This window comes from Nomascus leucogenys, chromosome 18 (assembly GCF_006542625.1).
Source record: "Nomascus leucogenys isolate Asia chromosome 18, Asia_NLE_v1, whole genome shotgun sequence".
NCBI lineage: Eukaryota > Metazoa > Chordata > Mammalia > Primates > Hylobatidae > Nomascus > Nomascus leucogenys.
In genome coordinates this window covers 23,499,176-23,514,331 of record NC_044398.1, presented here as the reverse complement: position 1 = coordinate 23,514,331, position 15,156 = coordinate 23,499,176, and the positions used below count along the sequence as shown (strand labels likewise).

General features: G+C 43.0%; 1 protein-coding gene and 1 pseudogene across 5 annotated transcripts in view; one reads left to right on the top strand and one right to left on the bottom strand.

Moving 5' to 3' along the window:
* ANXA7 (annexin A7) overlaps positions 1 to 15,156 on the top strand; it is a 41,853-nt gene that overhangs the window by 4,503 nt on the left and 22,194 nt on the right. For 2 of the 4 annotated variants that reach the window (XM_003271247.4, XM_003271246.4), the window contains exons 2-3: positions 11,612 to 11,666; positions 14,087 to 14,291. In XM_003271247.4, coding sequence (XP_003271295.2) covers positions 11,613 to 11,666; positions 14,087 to 14,291 — 259 coding nt within the window. In that variant the 5' untranslated portion in view covers position 11,612. Of the gene's footprint in view, positions 1 to 10,941; positions 10,960 to 11,611; positions 11,667 to 14,086; positions 14,292 to 15,156 lie in introns of those variants that run through there. The other 2 variants (XM_030798210.1, XM_030798211.1) reach the window with 2 other exon arrangements.
* On the bottom strand, positions 7,689 to 8,399 carry LOC100606008 (annotated as a pseudogene). Its single transcript, XR_004026710.1, has one exon. The product of XR_004026710.1 is annotated as a 60S ribosomal protein L35a pseudogene (transcript).

Below are 15,156 nucleotides of genomic sequence, written 5' to 3'. Positions count from 1 at the left end.
TCTCCCGACTCAGCCTCCCGAGTAGCTGGGATTACAGGCATGTGCCACCATGCCCAGCTAATTTTGTATTTTTGGTAGAGACGGGTTTCTCCACGTTGGTCAGGCTGGTCTCAAACTCCCAACCTCAGGTGATCGCCCGCCTGGGCCTCCCAAAGTGCTGGGATTACAGACATGGCCTACCGTGCCCGGCCCATTTTTTGACTTTTTAAGAATAACCATTCCTGTAGGAGCAAGGTGGTATCTCATTGTGGTTAATTTGCATTTCCCTGATGATTAGTGATGTTGAATAATTAATGATTATTTCATGTTTTTTGGCCATTTGTATATCTTCTTTTGAGAAATGTCTATTCATGTCCTTTGCTCAGTTTTTAATGCAATTGTTTTTTTTTTCTTTGTGATTTGAGTTCCTTGTAGATTCTGGATACTAGTCCTTTGCTGGATGCATAGTTTGCAAATATTTTCTCCCATTCTGTGGGTGGTCTGTTTACTCTTGATTATTTCTTTTGCTGTGCAGAAGCTTTTTAGTTTAATTAGGTCCCATTTATTTATTTTTGTTTTTGTTACATTTGTTTTTGGGGTCTTAGTCATGAATTTTTTGCCTAGGCCAGTGTTTAGAAGACTGTTTCCAATGTTCTAGAATTTTTATAGTTTCAGGTCTTATATTTAAATCTTTTATCAACTTGAGTTGATTTTTGCATCGGGTGATAGGTAGGGATCAAGTTTCATTCTTCATGTGGCTTGCCAGTTTTCCCAGCATCATTTATTAAATAGGGTGTCCATTCCCCAATTTTTGTTTTTGTGTGCTTTGTCAAAGAGCAGTTGGCTATATGTATTTGGCTTTATTTCTGAGTTCTCTATTTTGTTCCATTGGTCTACGTGCCTACTTTTAAACCAGTACCATGCTGTTGTGGTAGCTATAGGCTTGTAGTGTATTTGAAGTCTGGTAATGTGATGTCTCCAGATTTGTCTTTTTGCTTAGAATTGCGTTGGCTATTCAGGCTTTTTTTTGTTCCATATTAATTTGAGGATTGTTTTTTCTAATTCTGTGAAAAACGATCTTGGTATTTTGATGGGAATTGCATTGACTCTGTAGATTGCTTTGGGCAGTATGGTCATTTTCACAATATTGATTCCTTCAATCCGTGAGCATGGGATGAGTTTCCATTTGTGTCATCTATGATTTCTTTCAGCAGTATTTTGTAGTTCTCCTTGTGGAGATCTGTCATCTCCTTGGTTAAGCATATTCCTAGGTATTCTATTTATTTTTTATTTTTTATTTTTGCAGCTATTGTAAAAGGGATTGAGTTCTTGATTTGATTCTCAGCTTGGACGTTTTTGGTATATAGCAGTGCTACTGATTCGTGTACATTGATTTTGTAACCTGAGACTTTACTGATTTCATTTATCAAATCCAAGAGTCTGTTGGAGTCTTTAGGATTTCCTTGGTATACAGTCATAATATCTGCAAACAGTGATAGTTTGACTTCCTCTTTTCCAATTTGGATACACTTTATTGCTTTCCCTTGCTTTCCCTCTGGCTAGTACTTCCAGAACTATGTCGAATAGGAGTGGTGAAAGTGAACGTCCTTGTCTTGTTCCTGTTCTCAGGGGGAATGCTTTCAACTTTTCCCCATTCAGTATGATGTTGGCTTTGTCGTCATATATGGCTTTTATTATTTTGAGTTAGGTCCTTTCTATGCCTCATTTGTTGAGTTTTTTGTTGTAAAGGATGCTGGATTTTGTTCAATGCTTTTTCTGCATCTATTGAGATGATCATATGGTTTTTGTTTTTAATTCTGTTTATGTGATACATCACATTTATTGACTTGCATATGTTAAATCATTCCAGCATCCCTGGGATGACACCTGTCCCTTATTGATGGATGTTCACATGGTTTTTAACCTTTTCCTATTACAAAAATGCTGCAGTGAATAGCCTTGTATGTATATAATTTTGTCCTTGTGCAAGTATTTCTATAAGGTAGATTCCTGGAAATGGAATTGCATTCTAGTCTTTTATATAATTATTTTTCAAAATGTACCAAAATTCACTTTTTAAAAATAGCTTTAATTTTTATTATATACAGATAATCTTTGCCTTATTTTCATTTTTGTTGACATAATTCCTCCAGGCTCTTAAAGGTAAGATTTAAGATAGTAGCTAAAGAATTTGGATATAGGTCTTGTCACTGGAACAATTTCTTGAGACTTAGAAATTTAAATTGCTTATAATATCTTTGGTACTGTAACTGCTTATTGCCTTTCAAATCACTATTAATTTATCTCATAAATTATTTTCAGATTTTTTTTTCCTTTATTTTGACCCTGACCCTTTTGCCCTTGGTATATCTACTTTTCTTTTTCTTTCTCTTTTTTTTTTTTCTTTTTCCTTGTCTTGTCTTTTCTTTTGACTGGAGTGCAGTGATGCAAACACGACTCACTGCAGCCTTGATCTGGCCTCAAGCAATTCTCCCACCTCAGCTTCCTGAATAGTTTGGACTACAGGTGGGCGCCACTACCCTGGGTAATTTTTAAAATGTTTTTGTAGGGATGAGGTCTTACTATGTTGCCCAGGATGGTCTTTAACTCCTTGGCTCAAGCAGTCCTCCCACCTTGGCCTCCCAGAGTTTTGGGATTATAGTTGTGAGCCACTGCGCCTGGCCTATCTGACCATTCTTTAGAGCTTTTGCCCCTCCTTTACTCTTTATACAAACCCAGGCTTAGAAAAGAAAAAAGCAAAAAAAATTCAGCCTGTCCCTGTTTTTATATCCAGCCCTTTGGGATCCCAAATGATTATTTTAGAATTGACTGGGTCAGTTTTCGTATCATTTTATGTTTTTATTGACTTAGAGCCTTGATTCACTCTGTGTCCATTTATTCTCAATTCAGCACATTTTTAGCTTCTATCCTGTGTTCCTGTCATAAGGGACACTATATTATCTCATTTTCCTATACTGTGTACTCAAAAGGCTGGATACTTATTCTCAATCTTTCTATCAGCACGTAGGACAGTGCTCATTACACAGTGGACTTTCATAAATGTTGACTTGAGTTGGGTTTATTTGGCATCTGATATAAAAGAAATATGAATCATTTACAGCTGTATTGATGAAAAGTGCCAAAACATATATTTACAAATTTAGAAAATTAGGTGTAGATCCAGAAATCCCAAAGTATTCTGGTATCAGAGTGTGAATCACAGACCTGCAGAATCCATATCACCTGAAAGCTTTAGAAATGCGAATCTCAGGCCCCATCCTGGAGCTACTGAATTAAAGTCTTTATTTTAACACGATCCCTAGGGATTCATATACACATTAAAGTTTGCGGCCAGGTGTGATGGCTCACGCCTGTAATCCCAGCACTTTGGGAGGCTGAGGCAGGCAGATCACTTGGGGTCAGGAGTTTGTGACCAGCCTGGCCAACATGGTGAAACTCCATCTCCGCTAAAAATGCAAAAATTAAGCAGGTGTGGTAGTGCACACCTGTAGTCTCAGCTACTTGGAATGCTGAAGGAGGAGAATCGCTTGAACCCAGGAGGCGGAAGCTGCAGTGACCCGAGATTGTGCCACTGCATTCCAGCCTGGGCAACAGAGCAAGACTCTGTCTCAAAAAGAAAACATTGAGAAACACTATTTTAGTCAACTACGTTGTTCAAAGAAGGAAGAGAGAAGACTTGAGCTAGATAGGAGAGATGAGTAAGCCCAGGCTTGAGGGCCGAGTCAGTTAATGATAAGAATGGCTTAAGCAAAGGAATGCTGGGAATGGTTCAAGTGGTAGAGATTTTGCTTTGAGGGTTAGGTGTTGGTAAGAAATGAGTTAAATAGATAAATAGAGGCTGGGTGTGGTGGCTCATGCCTGTAATCCTAGCACTTTGGGAGGCTGAGGCGGGTGGATCTCTTGAACCCAGGAGTTCAAGACCAGCCTGGGCAGCATGGTGAAACCCCATCTTTACTAAAAATACAAAAAATTAGCCAGGTATGTTGGTGTGTGCCTGTAGTCTCAGCTCTTTAGGAGACTGAGATGAGAGGATCATCTGAGCCCAGGAATTCAAGGCTGATGTCATGCTACTGCACTCCAGCCTGGGCAATAGAGCAAGAAACCATCTCAAAAATATATATATAATAATAATTGGAGCCAGTACTAAGGAGACCTGAATATCAGGCCAATTAATTTTCACTTGATACTCCAGCGGTGGTCACTGATGATTTTTGAGCTGAAGAGCAATTTGCTGAAAGAGCAGCATTTTAGGAAAGTTTAACTAGTGACAGTGTCTGAGAAAATTGGGAGGGTGAGAGAGTATAAACAAGAATATAAACAGAGGAGGAGTTTTAGTAAGATAGGCATCAAGTGATGAAACTTGGTCTAAGTATATGACCATGAGAACAGAAATTACAGAAGAGGCATTTCAAGGGATGGATAGAAAAATACTGGGTTTTGGCCAGGCGCAGTGGCTCATGCCTGCGATCCCAGCACTTTGGGAGGCCGAGGCAGCCAGATCACCTGAGGTCAGGAGTACGAGACCAGCCTGGCCAACATGACGAAACCCTGTCTCTACTAAAATACAATAAATTAGCCGAGTGTGGTGGTGGGTGCCTGTAATCCCAGTTACTCGGGAGGCTGAGGCAGGAGAATTGCTTGAACCCGGGAGGTGGAGGTTGCAGTGAGCCGAGATCGCGCCACTGCACTCCAGCCGGGGTGACAAGAGCGAAACTCTGTCTCAAAAAAAAAGAAAAAGAAAAATACTGGGTTTCTTACTATACTGGAGTATTAGGTAATTTAAGTAGTGGTGCTGTTGACAGATAAATGGTGTTAAGAGTGGTGTAGTGGAGAATGATGAGTATTTTATTCTACACATACAGAAAGCCTCCTAATTGACTTCTGTCTTAATCTGCTCCTTAGTCTATTTTGGTGACCATCCATCTCACAGTTACATCCCACCTTTTGCTTTGCAAATAACATTGTTCTACTTTCTTGCCTATCTGTGTCTAGTACCTTTAAAAGCCTGGTTTAAACCTTTGATCATTCACTCTCCACTTGTAGCAGTGTTTTCTTGTAGATGCCAAAAAAGTGATTACTGACTTTATATAGATGTATTTGCCAGGTATATTATATCTGATCACTAATAGTATTTTAGATTTTTTGTTGTTGTTGAAATGGAGTTTTGCCCTATCGCCCAGGCTGGAGTGCAGTGGCATGATCTCAGCTCACTGCAACCTCCGCCTCCTGGGTTCAAGCAGTTCTCCTCTCTCAGCCTCCTGAGTAGCTGGGCTTAAACAGGCACATGCCACCACGCCTGGCTAATTTTTGTATTTTTAGTAGAGACAGGGTTTCACCATGTTGGCCAGGCTGGTCTCGAACTCCTGACCTCAGTTGATCCACCCGCCTCAGCCTCCCAAACTGCTGGGTGTATTACAGGCGTGGGCCACTGCACCCAGCCTTTTTTTTTTGAGACAGTTTTGTTCTGTGGCCCAGGCTGGAGTGCAGTGGTGCAATCTTGGCTCACTGCAACCTCCACCTTCTGGGTTCAAGGGATTCTCTTGCCTCAGCCTTCCAAGTAGCTGGGACTACAGACGCATGCCACCATGCCCGGCTAATTTTTTGGATTTTTTATAGAGATGGGGTTTCATTGTCTTAGCATGGATGGCCTTGATGTCCTGACCTTGTGATCCTCCTCCTCAGCCTCCCAAAGTGTTGGGATTACAGGCGTGAGCCACCACGCCCGGCCCTAATTTTTTTTTTTATTAATTTTTTTTTGCACACAAAACAATAAACATTTTCTAAAAGTACAAACAAACAAAAAGATGCATATCAAACATACTAGGAAGGTTGCACATGGGAAGACAGGGAATAGAAATGGGGGGTGGGAATTAAAATAAATGAGAGAGGGACTTTGTATGGATCAATGATAATAACTCAATCCTCTATTTGACAAAGAAGAAGGAGAAGGAAGAGGAAGAAAAAGAAAGTGGGATAAAGGATCAGAAAGGGAGGAAAATAGAAAAAATTAGATTATGACTCCAGGGTAGACCTGTTTTGTTGTTGCTGGGTTGGTTGGTTGGTTTGTCTGTTGTATTTTTCATATGTTTCGCCATGTTGGCCAGGCTGGTCTCGAACTCCTAGCCTCAAGTGATCAACCCACCTCGGCCTCCCAGAGTACTGGGACTACAGGCGTGAGCCACCACGTCCAGCCCCCACATTGCTTCTGGCCTCCGTGGTAGACCTCCCAGACGGGGCGGCCGGGCAGAGGCGCTCCCCACATCCCAGACGGCGTGGCCGGGCAGTGGTGCTCCTCACTTCCCAGATGGGGCGGCCGGGCAGAGACGCTCCTCATTTCCCAGACGGGGTGGCGGCCGGGCAGAGGGGCTCCTCACATCTCAGACGATGGGCGGCTGGGCAGAGGCGCTCCTCACTTCCCGGATGGGGCGGTGGCCGGGCAGAGGCGCTCCTCACATCCCAGACGATGGGCGGCCGGGCAGAGGCGCTCCTCACTTCTTCCCAGACGGGGCGGCCGGGCAGAGGCTCTCCTCACTTCTTCCCAGACGGGGCGGCCGGGCAGAGGCGCTCCTCACTTCCCAGACGATAGGCGGCCAGGCAGAGACGCTCTCCACCTCCCAGACGGGGCGGCGGCCGGGCAGAGGCTGCAATCCCAGCACCCTGGGAGGCCAAGGCAGGCGGCTAGGAGGCGGAGGTTGCAGCGAGCCAAGACCACGCCACCGCACTCCAGCCCAGGCAACACCGAGCACCGAGTGAGCGAGACTCCGTCTGCAGTCCCAGCGCCTCGGGAGGCCGAGGCGGGCAGACCACTCCAGGTCAGGAGCTGGAGACCAGCCTGGCCAACATGGCGAAACTGCGCCTCCAGCCAAAGGAGAAAAACCAGGGAGGGGTGGTGGCGCGCGCCGGCAATCCCAGGCAGCCCGCAGGCCGGGGCAGGAGAATCACGGGAGCCGGACGCAGGGAGTCTGCAGCGAGCCGACTGTACTCTAGCGTGGGCCACAGAGGGAAGGAAGGAAGGGAGGGAGGGAGGGATTTTTGTATTTTTAATAGAGACAGGGTTACACCATGTTGGTCAGGCTGGTCTCTGACCTCAAGTGATCCACCTGCGTTGGCTTCCAAAGTGCTCAGATTACAGGCGTGAGCTACTGCGCCTGGCCATATTTTAGATTTGATCAGGCTAAGATGGTATTCTTTTGAATATTTGTTTTTTCTCTGTTTATTTACATTTGCTTTAGGTTAATAGTGTTTTCTTCAAATGCAAAAGATATATATATATGTAGGGATATTTGTCTTTATCCACACTAGCTCCATTTATTTTACATGAGCATCTATTCAAAAGGACAGGAGAGTATAATGAATCCCCATGTACTCATCACCCAGCGTGAGCAGTTATCAACTCCTGACTGCTTATTATGTCTAAATTCCTGCACTATATTATATATAATATTCCTGCATATTATTTTGGCATAATCCCTGACATCATATCATTTTGTTTGTAAATATTTAGTGTATATCTCTAAAAGATCAGAATACTTGATGAAAATCATACTATTATCACACCTAAAAAAATAATGTCTTAACATCACTTGATGTGCAGTTTACTGTTTACTTTTCCAAATGGAAATGAGCACCTTTTGAAGAACATAACTTTCAAACTTTCTGGTACAGACTGCAGTTTTTTTTGTTTTTTGTTTTTTAAGGTATTAAGTTTTTTAATCCACTTAACAAAAATACAAGAGCACAAATCCACGTTTATTTATTGATTTTTCGTTAGTTTAAATCCTTGAGGGGTACAGCATCACTCGGATTCTGTGTCCAATGGCCTTAGCAGGAAGATTGCTTCGGAATTTGGCACGAACCATGCCACTGTTTCCATGGGCCCAAGTTACCTTTCCCCAGATGACTCTGGTTTTGTTCGGTTTGCCGCCAGAAGTCACTGTGTTGTTCTTTGCTTTGTATACATAAGCGCATCTCTTGCCCAAATAGAATTCTGTTTCATCTCGGGCGTAAACACCTTCAATCTTAAGAAGAGCTGTGTGCTCCCTTTGGTTCCGGAGACCCCGCTTATAGCCAGCAAAAATGGCCTTGGACCACAGCCTTCCAGACATAGTTCCTTTTAGAAGTCCTGTCCCCAGCAGGCCTCCACAGGAGCCAAGATGGCGGGAAGAGGAGACTGCAGTTTTTAAAAGATATTTCCAGTGTTATGTTTGCTGATCAGAAGACTATCAACTTTTGATCACAATTATTATCACAGAATAGATAATATATGAATGCCTCCTTAATCTCAGACTAACCACACTCTACCACCCTACTTTCTTTTTCCATCAGAAAGCATTCTAATTTTAAAATTATTCTAAGTCTAATAAAATTGAGAAAGTAAATATACTGAAAGTGTTATAATGAATTAATAAAAGCCAAACCATGCTAATTATTTTTTAATATTCTTGCATTATCTATCACAGTTCTCTGTGATCACAGCAGTTAACATTTACTGAGGACTTAATTTATTACAGGCACTGCTAAATGCTTTGCCTTTGTTCTTTTACTTAATTCTTACGACAACATCCTTAAGTAGGTATGTTCACGTCCCATTTTATAGATGAAGAAATGAAGGCCTAAAAAAGGCGAAGTAACTTCCTTTGAGAAGCTAAGTAACTTGCCCATATTCACATAGCTAGAAATCCAGGATGTTAGATGGAAAATTCTGTTGGCAGGGCTGGTGAAAATGCAAATTGGTACAGCCCCTCTGGAGCGGAATTGGGCAGTATCACATTCACCTTTACCCCTTCTCAGCAATGCCATTTCTAGGAATCTTCCCCGAAGATAATATTGGCAAAATATACAGAGAAGTACTTGTACACGGCTGTTCATTGCAGGACTATAATAGTTAAAAGACTAGAAATAACTCAGATGTCTGCCATTAAATAAGCCATGATACATCCACACACTGAAGTAATATGTGGGTTTTGTTTTGTTTTGTTTTGTTTTGTTTTTTAAGAGACACACTCTCACTCTGTTGCCCAGGCTGGAGTGCAGTGGTGTGATCTTAGCTCACTGCAGCCTTGAAGTCTTGGCCTCAAGTGATCCTCCTGCCCAGGCTTCTGAATAACTGGCACTACAGGTGCACACCACCATGCCTGGCTAATTATTTTACTTTTTGTAGAGATGAGGTCCTTCTTTGTTGCCCAGGCTGCTCTCAAACTCCTGGCTGCAAGAGATTCTACTGCCTCAGCCTTCCAAAGTGCTGGGATTTACAGGCATGAGCCACTGTGCCTGGCCTATGTTGTTGTTTTTAAAAAGGAATGAAGACTGTGGGTGATGGCCATAATAAAAGAAAAAAGCCAGTAAAGAAACAGAGTATGTGCCAGGAGCAGTGGCTCATGCCTGTAATCTCAGCACTTTGGGAGGCCGAGGTGGGTGGATCACCAGGTCGGTAGTTCAAGACCAGCCTGGCCAAGATGTTCCGTGAAACCCCATCTCTACTAAAAATACAAAAATTAGCCAGGCACGGTGGCAGGCGCCTGTAATCCCAGCTACTCAGGAGGCTGAGGCAGGAGAATCACTTGAACCCAAGGGGCAGAGGTTGCAATGAGTTGAGATCATGCCACTGTACTCCAGACTGGGCGACAGAGTCAGACTCTGTCTCAAAAAAAAAGAAACAGTATGTTTTATATAAGAATGGAATGGGGGAATGGGGATACAAATATAGACATATCAGCTTATGTACTTAAAGATAGGTAGATAAACTGTAAAAGTAATCATATGTAGGAGATAGTAAGGGACAGGGTTAGAAGTTAACAGGTTTCTGAACATATCTTGTTTTGTAGATTTGACTTTAGAATCCAGAAAATGTTTTACATAATTACAGAACTAAATCAAAAAAATTTTAAACCTTAAAAGTCAAAAGCAAAATGAAACAAATGGACCTAATGTGTGTCAAATTGGTAGCACAACTACACAGGAATTATTTTCAAAGTGTCATTAAAACAGTAATTTGAGGCTAGGTGCTGTGGCTTATGCCTGTAATCCTAGCACTTTGAGAGGCTGAAGCAGGCGGATCGCTTGAGCCCAGGAGTTCAACACCAGCCTGGGCAATATGGTGAAACCCCATCTCTACAAAAAAATACAAAAATTCACCAGGCATGGTGGTATGCACCTGTGGTCCCAGCTACGGGGTGGGGAGCAGGGGTGTTGAGGTGGGAGGATCACCTGAGCCCAGGAGGTCAAGGCTGCAGCAAGCTGTGATTGCGCCCCTATACTCCAGCCTGGGTGACAGAGCGAGACCTTGTCTCAAAAATAAAAAGTTTATAAAAAAGAAAGCTAGGGTTTAATCCACGTATATGTGACTCCAGAATGTTAACTCTTAACCATTGTACCATTGTTTCCCATAATGTGGTTATATCACCATATGAGGGGATTTCTGTGGCACCTAGAAAGGACTTTTTATTATAATAGCTAAGTATTTTAATATTACCTTCTATTTGTGGTAAGAAAACTACTGGAAGTTTTCTGTTTAAAAGTATGCTGATATTTAAAAGTATGCTGATGATAAGCATACTTTTAAAATAAACGGAAGTAAAAAATTGGCTTAAAGAAAAATAGATCGGCCAGGTGCGGTTCTGGAGGCTGGGAAGTCCAAGATCAAGGTGCTGGCATCTGGTGAGGACTGCCCTCTGCTTGCAAGATGAAGCCTTGGCCGGGTGAAGTGGCTTACACCTGTAATCCCAGCACTTTGGGAGGCCAAGGTGGGCAGTTCACCTGAGGTTAGGCATTCAAGACCGGACCGGCCAACATGGTGAAACTCCATCTCTACTAAAAATACAAAAAATTAGCCGAGCATGGTGGCAGACGCCTGTAATCCCAGCTACTCAGGAGGCTGAGGCAGGAGAATCACTTGGACCCGGGAGGCGGAGGTTGCAGTGAGCTGAGATTGCGCCACTACACTCCAGCCTGGGCAACAGGGTGAGACTCCGTCTCCAAAAAAAAGAGAAAAGAAGAATAGTTCATGAATAATAGTAGTGGTAGAATTGAGATGTGACAAAAATTGTATGGCATGACAAAGTTGGAACCTTTACTAGGCTGTACTGACTCCATTGGTGTGAATGATGAAATAAGCATTTAATAAGCTTTGCTTATACCCCTAATATCCACATTTTAATTTTATGCCAGACTCTTTTGAAAAGAGAAGTATTTTGCATAAAACCTTGTGTGTGTGTGTGTTGTGTATGTGTGTGTATATCTGTATGTTTTCAAAGGCCTTAACAATTATAAGAAATTACAGACTGGGCGCAGTGGCTCACACCTGTAATCCCAGCACTTGGGGAGGCCGAAGCAGGTGGATCACCAGGTCAAGAGATTGAGACCATCCTGGCCAACATGGTGAAACTCCATCTCTACTAAAAATATAAAAATTAGCTGGGCGTGGTGGCGTGCGCCTGTAGTCCCAGCTACTCGGGAGGCTGAGGCAGGAGAATCACTTGAAACCAGGAGGCAGAGATTGCAGTGAGCCAAAATCATGCCACTGCACTCCAACCTGGTAACAGAACGAGACTCTGTCTCAAAAAAAAAAAAAAAAAAAAGAACTTACAGAGGACATTTTTTATTGTTGTTACAGAATGTCATACCCAGGCTATCCCCCAACAGGCTACCCACCTTTCCCTGGATATCCTGTAAGTATTGCCACTTAATACCTCACATCCTTAAAACAGGTGTTGTTTGGGACTGGCCCATGTCAGATCTTACAGATATGCTAGAGCAGGGGTCGTAAATTCAGATGCTCAGAAGTACTGAGTAGAACAAGTGAGCAAAGGCGATTGTGTGGGGGACTAGAGAGGTCTTGCTTTGTCTATTGAAAGCTGTCAGGTGCTTAGCACCAGCCCTGTGTAGCCATGGAGGGAGGCACACTCAGCGTTGCTAGATACTCCAGCCCTTCAAGTAAAGCCAGAAACTTGGGTTCTATGTGAAATTGCCCAAAGTTTCAAAATTTAGGAGTTAGTTTTAAAAAATGTTAACTGCTGTATGAGTCAATAAAACATGGATGTAAGCAAAATCCATCCCATGAATCACCGGTTCTTTTTTTTTTTTTAATACCCTTGAGTCATAATATCACTGCGTCTTAACCTTCGTGTTAGAATGTTTAAAATAATTAACGGCTTGGCTAGACCCAGAGATAAATTGCAGTGGATTTGTAGTTCTTAGACTTGGAGTACGTTTTATAAATGTGCTACTAAGTTCCACCTTGTTGATAGCTATACTACTCTGAGTACTAAGAGCTGAGCCATAAGTAAGAATTGTGTGTTTCAGTTTTTGTTTGTTTGTTTGTTTGTGTTTTTGAGACGGAGTCTCGCTCTGCGCCCAGGCTGGAGTGCAGTGGTGTGATCTCAACTCACTGCAACTTATGCCTCCTGGGTTCAAGTGATTCTCCTGCCTCAGCCTCCCGAGTAGCTGGGATTACAGGTGCCCGCCACCGTGCCTGGCTGATTTTTTGTATTTTTAGTAGAGACGGGATTTCACCATGTTGGCAAGGCTTGTCTCAAACTCCTGACCTCAAATGATCTGCCCTCCTTGGCCTCCCAAAGTGCTGGGATTATAGGCGTGAGCCATTGCGCCTGGCCGCATTTCAGTTTTTTGTTTTTCTTTTTTCTTTTTTTTTTTTTGAGATGGAGTCTGGTTCTGTCACCAGGCTAGAGTGCAGTGGTTCGATCTTGACTCACTGCAACCTCCACCTCCCAGGGTTCAAGCGATTCTCCTGCCTCAGCCTCCTGAGTAGCTGGGATTACAGGTACATGCCACCACCCCCAGCTAGGTTTTGTATTTTTAGTAGAGATGGGGTTTCACCATGTTGGCCAGGATGGCCTCAATCTCCTGACCTCGTGATCCGCCCACCTCAGCCTCCCAAAGCCCTGGGATTACAGGCATGAGCCACTTAGCCCAGCCCACATTTCAGTTTTATACTCAAAACTGTGGGACTGCTATCCAACCCTGGGAGAATAGGAAGAGGAGTCTATACAAGTTTATGATAATATGTATCCTTACACAAAGTGATTATATAGCTCTTGTGAATTTATCATAGGACAGATAAGAATTATGGATATGTTCCCAAGTCCCTATGTATTAAACAGGATGGTAGTAACTATTTCAGTCAGTGTAAGCTAATTGCTAAAACAGACAACTCCCAAATCTCAGTGACTTAACACAGTGAAAAAACAAATGTATTTCTTTCTTCAGTCTCCTGGAAGTCAGTAGTGGATAGGGGTGGGTGGGACGAGGCTTTGTTTCATGCAGTGTTTTGGGTTTCCAGGCTCCTTCCTTACTCTGATCCTACCATCCTCTAGCACTTTGGAGTCCTCCACTGGATCCTCTGCTTATGGGTGGCAGATGAAGGAAGAGAGAGAGCATGGAGGATTTGCCAGAGGTTTTTACAGGACAGGTTTAGAAAGTGGTGTATGTCACTTTTGTCTACGTTCATTTACTGATATTCATTTATGTGGTTGAACCTAATTGCAAGGGAGTCTGGGAAATATAGTCTGTATAGCTTTGTGGTCTGGGGAGAAAGAGTTCAGTGAACATGCAACAATCTCTGCCACTCTACATATTGCTGCTCTGAACCGTGAGGTCCAAAATGTCACATCCTGTGTGTGATGTGATATACAGGTTACCTTTTTTATTTTTAAATATTATGTAACAGATCCAGATGTGTTGCAAGAAAGCCTCAAATTCCTCTGTTTAGGATATAGAGAAGGATCTTTCTCATATTGCAGATGCTGGGAAAATGAAGGAACTAATGAGTTGTTTTTTTTTCTTAAAACCATGAGGTTTGTAAAGAATCCTGTTCTGACTCCCAAATAGAGAAGCAGACCCCTCTTGCCTGACTCAAGTAGCATTAAATTTAACTGAATTCTGACAAACAAGTGTCCTTACAAACTGGTATACTGATAAACTAGCATAAGATACCAGGATTTCTAATGAGACTTTTAAAAAGTAAAAGAATGAGCTAGACCTTAATAATAACCTCTGTTTGTTCCTTATTTTTAGATGGGTCATATTTCTCTGTGATCGTGTTTGTTTAAAAATTATTCTGATTTTTCAGCCTGCAGGTCAGGAGTCATCTTTTCCCCCTTCCGGTCAGTATCCTTATCCTAGTGGCTTTCCTCCAATGGGGGGAGGTGCCTACCCACAAGTGCCAAGTAGTGGCTACCCAGGAGCTGGAGGCTACCCTGTGCCTGGAGGTTATCCAGCCCCTGGAGGCTATCCTGGTGCCCCACAGCCAGGGGGAGCTCCATCCTATCCCGGAGGTGAGTCACGGGTTGTGGAATTAGTAATGATTGGGATTGCTGTAGCACTTTTTCCTTCTCCCTTTATCCTCTTCATTCCTGCTTGTTTTGTATAAGGTTAAGTCGCTCTTAGGTAATAAGGACCTAGCTGGCAAGATGGAGGGATGAAGATTCTCTGGGGACATGAAAGCTGGGAGCAGTTTCAAAAATTCCACTGTGAAGGGACTTGGAATAAATTTCATGGCAATAAAGGACCAATATGTAACACTTTGCTTGTTTGTAGTCTTAAGACCCGATTAGGCCGGGCGCGGTGGCTCACGCCTGTAATCCTAGCACTTTGGGAGGCCGAGGCGGGCAGATCACGAGGTCAGGAGATCGAAACCATCCTGGCTAACACGGTGAAACCTTGTCTCTACTGAAAATACAAAAAATTAGCCGGGCGCGGGAGCGGGCGCCTGTAGTCCCAGCTACTTGGGAGGCTGAGGCAGGAGAATGGCGCGCACCGGGGAGGCAGAGCTTGCAGTGAGCTGAGATCGCGCCACTGCACTCTAGCCTGGCGGACAGAGCCAGACTCCATCTCAAAAAAAAAAAAAAAAAAAAAAAAAAGACCCGATTAAGACATTTCAATTTGCAAGACTGTGACCTTTAGGTCAGCTTTCTTCAAAGGTAAAAAAGACCCCAAAAAACAACAACAAAAAAACCTTAGCCCTTTTGTATTTTAAGTTAGTAAGGAAGAGTAATAAAGTAAAATTTTGGCTGGTGGCTCACACCTGTAATCCCTACACTTTGAGAGGCTGAGGTGGGTAGATCACTTGAAGCAAGGAGTTCGAGACCAGCTTGGCCAACATGGTGAAACCCTGTCTCTACTAAAAATATGAAAATTAGC